This window comes from Stegastes partitus, unplaced genomic scaffold (assembly GCF_000690725.1).
Source record: "Stegastes partitus isolate 25-593 unplaced genomic scaffold, Stegastes_partitus-1.0.2 Scaffold370, whole genome shotgun sequence".
Lineage (NCBI taxonomy): Eukaryota > Metazoa > Chordata > Actinopteri > Pomacentridae > Stegastes > Stegastes partitus.
Window position 1 is genome coordinate 426,189 of NW_007578101.1, and position 13,032 is coordinate 439,220.

Consider the following 13,032-nt stretch of genomic DNA (forward strand, 5'->3'; position numbering starts at 1 on the left):
AGAGGTTAAAGGAGTTATTGTTTAGTTATTAATCACAACATCTCGTTATAGAAACAAAGGTTTTCACTGCAGCTCCTGTCTATTGGAGAATTAGTCTCTAGTGTTTCTACTGTCTGATCGATGAGCCCCAGAATCCAGAATCCTTCATCCTTTGACAGAAATATGCCAGGTTTAGTCAGGTTTTACACACAGACGGCTTCATTCCTGCTTCTCCTTTTAATTTGTTGATGAGTTTAGTTCAGCTTCACCGACGCGTTATGTTACCAAATGTAAAGAACTTCTTCATCGACAGCAGCGTGACGGGTTCTACTGATGTTCTGGGCGGCTGAGGACACTTGGATCAGGAGCTGAAGGAGGTGAATCCACAGATGATGTGGAAACACTTCATATTTAAACAACAGTTCGATAGTTCGTTTATCTGTCTGTTATTGTTCAGTTTTTATTCACTGATAAAACGTCAGAGTTCACATCTACAGATATCGTGTTTAAATTCATTTTAGTTTCATTTTCTTTGTGAAAATCAGGTTGTTCTTGTGTTTTCTGTCGTAGTTTTAGTTGATAAAAAGGAGAATATTCTGCGTTATTTATACGAGCACGTCCTTTAACTTTAGGTGCAGTCATTATAGCTCCGGTTTGTTTTAGAAGTTTTTTATTTTCCTAACAAAGAAGAGCAGGAGATTTCTGTTTCCATAGCTGGTATTACACACAATCTGGGACTAATTCCCTTTATTTATAATCATTTGATGTGAACACAAACTAAACACAGAAGATCTCCAGCATGCGATCGTTCTTTGGATGTTCATCTGAGGACAATAAGGAGCTGCTCCTCCTGTGTAGCGCTGGACAAGAAACGGACTGGTTCTGGTTTTTCAGAGGGTGAAACATTCAGAATTTACCGTGTTGGAGGTGAAACTTTCCAACAAAGCCGCTCGCCTGCAGACTAATAAGTAGAAATGAAAGCAGTGAAAGAAGTCGATGAAGTCTTCTGGGGAGCCGAACGCTGAGAGAGAGCTGGAGGCTGGTTTCTATTCAACAGGACCTCCTGGTTCTGGTCCTGACAGAAGAATGTTCTAATAAGGTCTGTTTCAAAGAGTTTCTGCTTCCCTCTTTTGTTCAGCAACTTTTCTCCACTTCTGTCACCCACTTAAAAAAAGTCTCAATTGTTTGTTTCTGGCAGAGCTGTAATTATTTCTCTCTTCTCATTAGTGTGAGAATTAGATTTCTGCTAATTGCATCAAAAATCGCCTTCAGCCAGATCTGCCTTCAGCGTGTTCGGGCAGCCCACGCGCTACAAGCCGGTGACAACGCACGTGTCACGGGGAGGGAGGCGGCTCGTTTCCTTTCTGCCCGCTAACAGACTGCTGTACGACTGCCCGAGAGGCCTGGAAGAGAAGGAAGTGGGCAGATGAGTGGGACCTGGAAGCATATGGAAGATCTCCAACTGTGGCTGCACTCCAACCTGGCAACCCGGGCCTGAAGAGGAGAGAAAAAAAGCTCTTCTGCTTTTCAATCAGTTCGGATTTACAAAAATAAAAAGCAACGGAAAACACATTCACATCCAAAACCATGAGTCTCGGCTTCGTGCTGGGAAAAAAAAAAAGGCTTCAGATATTCCACAGCGAGAGGAAGGAAGAAGCTTTGGCTGATGGAGAGACACACAAAGTAAAGTATAGGATGCTCTCAGATAAACTTTTATCTTCTCAAAGAAGCGAGAAGCATTTTATGATATTTTCCAACTGTGATGTCTTTGCTCTGATGGAGGCTTAAGAGTTTATCCTGCACAGTTTCTAAATCTGTGATAGGATTAGCGCTCTATCGCTTCCAGCAACCCAACACTTTCCCATCTACTGTATACGAAGTTTAAAAAGGTATGTTGCATCCATGAGCAAAGCAGAAATCCATTTCAGTCGGTCGCTGTCAGTCAAGCTGCAAACGGGAAACCTCAGAGAAATAAAAGACAGTGATAAGAAAGATGTGCTGGAAACCTGACAGAGCAACTAAAGGCGTAGCTGGAGATGAAGGATTTACTGAGTGTTAAAGACACTTTAGCAGTTTTTAGGAGCTCATTAATGTAGAAACAACAGCAGCTTTGTGGTTAGAGCAGATGTGTTCCTAAATTCAACCAAGAAGGTTTGTAGCGCAAACAAAAGCAAACAGTGACTGAAAACAACAGAAAACAGCAACGAAAAAAGAGAAAACAGCTGAAAATAGTGACTGAGAACAACAGAAAAGAGTAAAAACAGCACGAAACAGTGACTGGCAACAGCTGAAAACAACAAATAAAAACAACAGAAAACAGAAAAGGAAACAACAGAAAGCAGCAACGAAAAAAGACAAAACAGCTGAAAATAGTGACTGAGAACTACAGAAAAGAGTAAAAACAGCACTAAACAGGGACTGACAACAATGAAAACAGCAAATAAAAACAATAACAAGTGACTGCAATCAACAGAAAACTGAAAAGGAAACAACAGAAAGCAGAGACTGAAAGCAGTAGAAACAGCAAATGAAAACAATAAAAAACAACGAGTGAAAACAACAGAAAACTGTAAATAAAAACAACACAAAAAAGTGACAGAAAACAAAAAGGACACAACTGGAAACAACTGAAAAAAAAAAATAGAAAGCAGAGACTGAAAACAACAGAAAACATCTATAACAACAACAAAACAAACTAGATTTGTTTGGGTTTGTTGTTTCAAACATTTGGGATAAAATAAGGACACAGGTTAACCACATATATAAACTCAGTGTAGTTGTTTTTTGACATTTTAATTTGGAAATATTATATGAATCCATTATCTACAGACCGCTTAATCCTCACCAGGGTCATGGGAGGCGGAGTCTATCCCAGCTGACTGAGGGTGAAGGCAGGTTCACCTGGACAGGTAACCAGTCTATCACAGGGCTACACTTAGAGACAGACAACCAAGCACACTCACATTCACACCTACGGACAATTTACAATCACCAATTAACCTCAACATGTTTGTGGACTGTGGGAGGAAGCCGGAGAACCCGGAGAGAACCCACGCTGCACGGGGAGAACATGGAGACTCCACGCAGAAAGATCCCGGGTGTCCTCACCGGGACGCGAACCGGCGACCTTCTAGCTGTGAGGCCACGGTGCTAACCACCTGCTGCAGCCCAAAATATTAAATGCATTATTGTAATATTTCCACATTAAAATGTGGCAAAAAAAAAAAAAGGCAAAAGTCCTTGATGCAGACAAACATTATGGTTTAGGGTGTTTTAAGTGTCATTGCTGCTGATATTAATCTATGAATCCATTTACAGTCTCACTGATGTCATTAAAAACTAACAGCTGGAGTCTAACAGTCATGATTCCACTCCTACAGTATAGATATGGTTTTTCCCATTAAAACAAGGACTTTGTGTTCATACTGACGGCTATCACTGGTTTATGTGCTGCCTCCCTTTCAAAAGGAAAACATCCCATAATTATCATACAGCTCATCATTGCTCCTCCTAAACCCTTTATCCAACAGGACTCGTTGAAGCTTCAGGGTTCTCACTGAGGAAGCAGCAGATTATTCAGCTCTGTGTGCAGGCAGTGAAACGCCATCATGCAGATTCCTCAGAGTGTTTTTAAAAGCCACACATCTAAAAACATAAATTCAGTCCCACATAAGAGAAAACTGTCATTTTCTTTCCAGCATAAGCGCTGCAGCCAATCATACGTTTAAAGCAACTCAATGTTCTGTTGGTGTTTTGAGGCCGGCTGCCACTCAGCATCGGATAGCTGTGATTACAGCCACACAAACAGAATTATTTACCTGCAAACTGATCCATACTGCTCTATGGGTGCATCCAACACCACTTTGCAGATGGTGTGTGTGTGTGTGTGTGTGTTGCTGTGTGTGTGTGTGTGTGTGTGTGTGAGCGTATAGCGCTCAGCTGAAAGCGTCGTCTCCCTGTGAGACTGATTGAGCCTCGCTGAGATCTGTGCGCATGTGTGCGGATCCCCACTGAGGTGAGACTGATTTTCTTTGATGGCACAAAGTGCAAATTACTGCAAGAGAGACGGCGAGCCATGAAGGAGGACGACGGACGGAGAGAGAGATGAGGTTTCGTATTTACACACAGCCGGTGTTCCAGGCCGACCTCCCGAAGCGTTTCCGATGGTTTTCCAATTTATGAATTCCTATATTTGGCTGCTGGGGCTTCACAGAAGGGCTTATTTTTTATTACATTCTGTTTGCCATGAAACAGTGTGATCAGTGTGACCGTCACAGGACATTCTGCTGCTCCACGCCTGCTTAGACTCTCTTTACTTGTGACCTTACTGCAGGAAGGCTCAGGCCATTTTTTAATATGTCCGTTTGTTTGGGTTTCTCACAAATGCTTTTTTCAAGGATCCTGTTCTTCCTGCTTTCTGTGGGATGTGTTTTTCTGGAGTGATTGTGATTAAACCTTTCCTCAGTGACTTTTAAAGCAAGTGGGTCTAAAATCAACCTACATTAGCTGCATAGCATTTATCTCACTTCTCTAAAAAGGAGTCGAGTGCATTCCTGTGAATCTAAGTGGTAATTTTGACACTCAGTGCTTCAGACTGCAGCGCTGCTGGATTAGTGGTTGTGTTTACTCCTTATGCACAGATCTGATGGCAGGTGGGAGATGCTGCAGCCTAAAAATATTTCCTCATATCTGATTAGAGCCACTTTGGGGACGCTGACGAGAACTGTTTTTGTTTCTAACATACTGTCAGTGCAGCACTGCGTTCATATTTAGCATAGCATGACTCAGCAATTCAGAAATCCACACAAAAGCGGTGAAGTGTGAAGGATTTGGAGCTATAGTTCCCCTGCTGCCTTCAAAATGTGAGTTAATGTGAGCTCATTTTAATTAGTTTCACGCTGTCCAGTGACTCTTGAAACGGTAAAACCAGCTGTAAAAGTTTTTTCATCCTGCAGAAAATAGTTAAATAAATTTAAAATATAAAACAGTATGAGGGCTCATGGGGGCAGAGCAAAAACATGACATCTTATGTTATCGCTATTGTGTTCTGCTTTGTAGGTGATATTTTGTTGTTGTTGTTGTTTGACATTCAGAATCGTATCGAAATCAAAGACAACACATGAAGCTGCTGTTTTCATCTTAAGTCTTCTTAAAAACGAATATCTGTTTATCAAAGTAACAGTTCAGTTTGTTTGTCATGAAAATGTTCCCTCCCTGCCTCAACTTTTAAAGACCTGAGCTCTTGTTCGATATGCACTTTTTATTTCTATGAAAAAAAACTTCTATATAGAACAAAAAATAATAAATAAATAAATAAACAAATAAATAAATAAATAAATAAATAATATATATTTTTACAAAAATATATAAAAATATTTTTACAAAATAATATATACATAATAAAACAAAAATAAAATATAATAATAGTAATAATAATAATAATAATAATACATATTTTTTAAAAATTAAAAAAATAAGAAAATTAATTAATTAAAATAACAAAAATTAACCACTGTGGTAATATAACCCAAAATGTTCTGTCCACCCATGTCTTCAGAGGTTAAACGGTTTACACGTAGCTCTACATAGCTGCCTGCTTTAGAATGCACAGATGTATGAAGTTCTTGCTTCTTCCCATTCACTGCAGCTTGAGCACACCAGCTCACCCACAACTCTGCTCAAACACCTGAACACCACCCGACGCTGTAAGTTGTAATGTTGGAGTAATTCAGTCGATTTCTGGTTGTTTTGCTCATGAGTTGTCTTGCAAGTTAAAAAAAAACAAAGGAACACAAAATATCGACTTTCCTACGTTGAAGAAACAACAACGACGATGAAAGAACGTGCAGTTAAACAGAATTTATACCAAACAAATATTTAGTGTCATTCAGTCCTTCTGACACTAAAAGCTTCTGATTTCTGCTAAAAGCTGAGCGCTGAATCCAATAATTCTGCATCTGAAGGTGTAACGTTTACATGTGGGCTGAAGATGTAAAGACGCTCACTCACCTCCCTCCACTCCTTGGTTCCCAGGCCTTGGACATACAACACCACCACTGGGAAGAGACACAAACACATGTAGGCCTCAGAGGTTTGCACTTCATGAGTAAATGAAATCACAAGTAATGCAGATAAACACAACCGAGTAAAATGCTCAGAACAGTGTCCATCCTTTAATGATCGTCCACTCTTCTCCTCCTGCAGCTTCCTGACGATCTTAAAAACAACCAGCATCTACATATAACTGTGTGAGAACAGATTCCTAAAGCATCAATATTCAGAAAATATACAATAATATTTCAGAGAAGACATAAAAGTCTGCATGCTGGATGGTTGCTCTGTGCTGCTGCAGAACAATGGACCTACACAGGGTCTATAAAGAGAGAAAAAAGTTTAATGATTGAAGGTATTAGAAATAGATGAGTTGAATTCCTGCTCTCAGCTCCGTCAGATCGGATTTATTCTAGTCGGCTGGATGTTTTTTATGTTACAATTCATAAAACACAAACTCAGAATCACTCAAACCTCTAAAAAAACAACCAAAACACACATTTAACAAGCAGGACTGTTCAAGTAAAGTAAAAGTAAAGAACTGACTGGTTCTGGTCGGATACGTAACATCTGCTGGAAATGGAACCACCACAGAAACTTTGCCGATCCGCTGCTCTCCTGAACTTGTGCCTTCATGGTTTGTGTTGCTTTGTCTTTCATCAGTTCCCATAATGCTGTATTGTACAGGCGCCTCATGAAAGCTTTAGACTTGCTGTTCTCAACACTTTGTGTCTGGAGGTCCTTTCATGTAACTAATGCATTTTACATCTCCGGGCTTGACTCGGTGAAACTCTGACATCAAACAAGAAGCCGTGTAAGGAAGCCGTATTTGACGATTCGAATATATATTTATTTTTTAAATAAAGTTTCTGCACATGGAGATGATGGCGTGACTGAGATTATGGAACGACTGTTGAGGTCCAGTACAACATTAAGATGATGGTTAAGATTAGGCAACTAAGACAACAATGAGGGGTCCAGGTTGAGTTCATTGCCCTGAGATTAAAAAAGATTTTGAGAAAAGCAGCACGTGAAAATTAATCCTAATTTCCATTCATTGACATTACATTATGTGAGTTTTTAGGTGGTATTATTGTCTGGAGCTGTTAAACAAGTGCATAAAAAGAGGGCACAAGGAGAGGATGGAAGGTTGTTTTTGGTATTTATGTGAATAAAACTACAGTTTCCTTCTCAGTCCGTGCAGATCTGAAGCTTTCATCTCAGTCCACAGCGATGTTTGAATGAAATGAATGAATGAAAAATACTTTATTTATCCCAGAAGGGAAATTCAATTTGTTTGACCACAAGCTTAAGATTTCAGCTTAGATCCTGGTTCCTCCACGACAGTCTACGGTTCCAGCTTTTATTCTGTGTCCATCAATGGGATGCAACCAAATAATAATTAGTAAATTGGTGACTCTAATTGGTGTTGGATGCTAACTCCTACAGGAAAACTGAATGCAGCACTGGCCCATCCACCACCCCGACCTCCTCAACCACAGCTTCGCTTTGCTTCATTAACAGCGCTGCACATTGGTTCTGGACTTCAGTCAAGGACACATTCAGTTTCCCAGATACTGGCTGATAGTCCACACAGTCATACAGTGTATTATAAAGCAAATAGTACACATAGAATTTACATGATTAGAAAAGAAAATATGAAAAGAACGTTCAGAGGAATTCAAACTCAGAATAAAACACAGACACAAAACACAAAACAAGACGACGGCTTCATTCAGAGAGACGATAAATCACACAGACACCCACAGTAAAGAGCTTTCAGCGCCGTGCCCAGTGTTTCAGCCGACAGCTCAGTTGGCTGTCCAAACACTCTGGGTCTTCTCGGGCCTCCTGAAGGTTAAAAGCAGTGCAGCGCTTCCATTAAAGCTGCCCTTCTCTCTGCTCCCACTGCCGCTGCTAGAAGATGACTTTTTGGAACGAGCGCTGAGAGAATATTTTGCAGTTTGCCCACCGAGAGCACTTTTTGTTTTCACATCTGTCTGAAAAATAAAATAGGATCACACAGAAACTGACAGAAAAAAAGGAGTTTGTTTACTTTCTCATGTTCCTTCTCGGCTTTCTACTCCTTTATCTGCCACCTTCTCCTCCCTCCACTCCTTCCTCCTCCTGTCCTCTTTAATCATCTTCAGTCTTTTCCTCTATCCTTCTTTTTTCTCCTTCTCTTTCTGAAGGAACGGCAGCTAAAACACTGGACACTTAGATCCAGCGTCATGTGCAATGTTTAATTTTTATCTAATTTTTCAGGTGCAATATTTCATCATCATATGTGATATCATCTTATTACCTCCGGATCATTTTACTGCCTGATTTTAGCTTGCTTACTTTATTTTAGCAATCTATCATGCTTACATCTTATTGCTTTTCTACTTTTTAGGAGCTGCATTTCATGTCATTTTGCTTTTTCCCAGCGATATACGCCACAACAGTCTCCTTCAGGATTAATAAAGTTTTATTTTAACTTATTGTGTTTTCTTGTCATCCTCTGGTCCTGCCTTTCCCTCTCTTTCCTTTGTTCCCCCTCCAGTCCTCCTCTCTCTTATTCTGCTCCTTCCATCTTCTCTTCCTCCTCCTCTTCCTCCTTCCTCCCTACTTCTCTCCTCCACATAAAAAGCAGAGCGTGGTAATGGCAGGCGAGTGTATAGAAAGCATAACGTTTCTGCTTCAGTGGGACAGGAGGCCAGTCGAGCACGACGACCCAACCACCGCTGGGACCCGTACATCCCAATTCTCCCTGCCATCCGCTTCAAAGGAGAGGAGGAAGAAAAAAAAGAGGAGAGGCGATGAAGGAAGAGGGAAGAAAACAGGGTCAAGCTAAATTAATAAATACCGACACAGAGAGAAAAGAGGCAAGAGGCTGAGAGTTTAGGAACGGTTGGCTAACTGATTCCATTTGGTGGAAAGAGGAAAAGTGAAGCATTTACCGACGCTGACCAGACTGTGTGTGTGTGTGTGTGTGTGTGTGTGTGTGTGTGTGTGTGTGGGTGTGTGTGTGTCAGGGAAGGAAGTACAGCACAAACACAGATGTTTGTTGGTAGAAAGTTGGTAAAGACTTTTCCATGTCGGCCCTTTTACAACAAAGTGCAGCACAGGAGCCATATAAAGACAGAACATACATACAGTATAGATAAAGCACACATGGCACAGTTGTTGTTCTGACTATTTCAGAAACTGCTCGTCTATTTTCACACACAAACAGAGAATGGTTGGAAAAAGAGGAAACATGCAGTCAGCAGCAGCTCTCTGGGAGAAAACATGGTGCCTGAGGTCAGAGGTCGGGCTGATTGGAGGGGATAGAAAGCAAACAGTAACTCAATTAACCACTTTCTACAACCAAGGTTGACCATCTCTGAACACACAACACATCCAACCTTGAAGCAAATGAGCTCCAGCAGCAGAAAACAGCTCCGGGTTCCCATTCTGCCAGCGAACAACAGGAAGCTGAGGCTACAACCTACACAGACCCAACAGAAGCCTGGTCTGTGCCTCACACAGCGCTCCACTGACTTTATATCAACACTTAGCATATTTGTCACAACAAAGTCCAATTTGGTCTTTGTCAGGAACAACTGGGCATTTGGGTCTGGACTCTATCCATATGTCAGACTTGCCTTACTTTGAATATGGATAATAAAAACCAGCTTTAATCTTCTTTTCAGCTTCGTTTGTTAACTCCATCCTTCTGGTTACAGTAAATCCAGGGACCTGCAGTTTATTTTTGCCCGCAGCAAGGATTACAATCACACGTTCCCGGGAGATTTGCGTGGAGTCCTGCGGGATCCCGATCCCAAAGCAGTTCCCTAAACTGCAATTTGTGTTTAGTGCTAATTAGCAGGAATGCTCCAGCAGCTTTTATTTTAGGCCAAAAACGCACATTTTTAATGGAGAATTTCTATCTTAAAAAATAGGAACATAAAAGTGCAACGACTCTCAGTACTGCACCTGCTATATGTTGGATGATATGCATAGCAAACATTAGCACGCTAACACAGTGGACGTGGCAAAGTGGGTATAGAAAATGAATGGATGGATGGTACAGGTAGGAATAACTGAACACAACATCATTAAATATATTGTTCATTCACACAATGTTACTGTCAGTGTGGTAACTTTAAGGCTCTTTCTTTGCATGCAGCCATTGACCACAACTCCATGAACTGTCCTGACAAAAAGCCCGCTACTGCCCCAAAGTTCAGTGCTGCTTTATGTTTGTTGGTTTGTTTGTGTTTGATGTCACTGCTGTAGAAGCAGCATCGCTCCTCCCATAAAACACACCCCACTGGTCATTTTTCATTGGGACAGCGCCCTCTGAAAGCCATTATAACTATGATGGAATAAGGTGATGTTGTAGAGCAGGGGAGTCCAGTCCTGGTCCTGGAGGGCCACAGTCCTGCATGTTCTGGATGTTTCCAGCACACCTGATTCAAATGATCAGCTCATCATCAAGCTCTGCAGAAGCCTGATAACCATCCTGATCATGTGAATCAGGTTTGATGGAAGAAGGAAACATCTAAAACATGCAGGACTGTGGCCCTCCAGGACCAGGACTGGACACCCCTGTTATAGAGCCACAGCATCAGTGTAGGGAGGAGGTTGGGGTGGATGAATAGGCTGATAGAACACTGGACTACAACACTGCTGTTGGTTCCTGTTTCAAACTAATTACATAAACCTGAGGTTATCCATGACCCATAATCTGGTTCATTATTGTTACTTCTACTTTAACCCAAACCCAGATCCTTCCTGAGTTGGTCATTCATCTAAACCTGAAAAATATCTACTTTCATGCTGCCAGTGGGGTTGCAAATGTAGGAAATGCCCCTATAGGTTGTATTCAGTAGGAACTAATGACTGGGAGTCTCTCTTGTGTGCAGATGGGAATGTTTTTATTGGAATTGTGAAATAATTTAGGGGACTTTTCAGTGTGGTCAGAGAGTGTACAGTGATGGTTAGGGGACGATGCTGTACATCCTGATAACTTCTCACCAGCCAAATTCAGTGAAACTAGATGCAGTTACTTTGATATAAAAGTTTGAAAAAAGATTAATTTGAGAATTGACAGAAGATCATAAAGTGCCAACTGAAGAAGTATTTGATGTTAATGTAGAAATTAGATAATGTAGAACTCATGGGGCTTCCATATTTCTGGGATAAACTTCAAAGCAGCAGTCAGTGGTTTGGGCCTTTTAGGTGCGAAAGCAAAGATTCATGCAACGGATTATCAGAGTGAGGAGAAACCCATCACAGGGAGCTTTACCAGGTCAGCACTGCCCGCCGAAAGGATGTGAGCAGATGATAGCCTGAATCAAAAATCTAATCTCACACACATTTCCACAGAGATGAAGCCCAGCAGAGACGGCAGACACACACTTGGTGGAAAAAATTGTTTGACAAGCTGCTTTCAAGGCAGACTGCCATTCATTCTGATTATATATGAAGTAACACATACGGTAACAGAGGAAGGGCACAGCGGGAGGATGGAGTTACTTTCCTGTCTGTAATTTAAAGTGTTCTCCATCAATTTTGAGCATCATTTCTTCATTTTACATTTTGTACGGCCTCTGTCCAAACCTCTCTCTAAAGCAGCTCCTGCTCGGATGAAAAACTCTTTTCTGCTCCTGTTCTAAACTGTTTGTCTGCACTTATAATCAATGCTGCAGAACAAACGTCTGGTGCTTCAGTTTGAGTGCATCTCCTCGCGGTCACAATGCTCCACCAAACGTCTGCTCTCGGATTTGTGTTGTCGCTCGTGGATCTTTGTGAAACAACCCTGACAAAAGTCTCCAGTCAATAGAATGGCAGCTACGACATCTTGTGTGCTGTAAAGTGACTTTGAGTATCTTGAAAAGCCCTATACAAATAAAATGTATCATTATTATTATTATGACGTGGATCCATGAAGCTGTCACTTGCAGGTGCACTCGCTTTACTTCTTTGTGTCCCTTACACTGTGTGATAAAGTACAATACCTCCCACACCCTCACCTTGCACCGCTGTACATACTACCATGTGTAAAACTATTTTTATTATATTATATACAGTGCAACCCTTTTTGTAATGACTTTGTGCTTTTCTGTTGTATGCTGCTAACTAAAAACTGCTAAACTGCATTGGGTTGTTGTTTAACATTGACAATAAAGATTATTCTATTCTAACTGGGTTCATCTACTCCTGCCCTCCATGTACTTGTACATGTATGTATTTTTTACTATAACAGCAACATGTGATACTTTCCCTAATATTAGCAAGAAGGTTGTTGCTGCTTCCTGTAGTGAACGATAACACACAGATAGCATCAGGGGAAGAGAAAGCCTTGTACAGCTAATGCAGGCTTCTACTGTTATTTATACTGACAGTGATCTGCTCAACCTGGACAAACAGTAACTGCTGTAAAGGATGTTAAAAGGACGTATACATTTATATAATAAAACAAAACAAACAAAAGAACCCCACAATTTGACGTAGTTTTCTCTCCTATTCAGTGTACTGTGGGGTTAATTGTATATGCCAGTCTGTAGAATATAAGGCTCTGGCTGCACCACAACATCATGGGGAAAAAACATCATTGTGACGGTGATTGTGGGCGTGGCTAAGTGATGTATGTGGCCTCCGTGTTCCCATAAAATGGTGACGGGTGGAATTGTTATAGTGGAACATTTGCATGCAGCGAGATGAGTCACAACCACGGTGGCAAGTGAAGCTGCCTGACTGCATGATCCAAATCCTCTGCAACCCTTTCAGGTTCAGTGCAGCAGGTGAACAAAACTGTAACAAACGATGGCAGAGTTTGGGGAGAATGCTGACTGATATCATTGGCCAGTGGCAGGCTTATACCTGTAACCTACATCAGGTGAGTCGGGATAGATTACATGCATAGACTGTATAAAAGATGGACGTAGCAACCGGCCCTGAAACATGAAGCCAACCCGGAAGTGTCAGAAACCTGCAGCATCACTACGTCCACTAGCTGCTGGCTCCACAAAG

The 13,032-nt window shown here is 41.2% G+C and overlaps 1 protein-coding gene across 1 annotated transcript in view; it reads right to left on the reverse strand.

Annotated features, from left to right (window-relative positions):
* Positions 1-13,032, reverse strand: part of LOC103359415 (copine-9-like) — a 167,763-nt gene that overhangs the window by 127,004 nt on the left and 27,727 nt on the right. Inside the window, 1 exon segment of the mRNA XM_008284752.1 lies at positions 5,989-6,035. Coding sequence (XP_008282974.1) covers positions 5,989-6,035 — 47 coding nt within the window.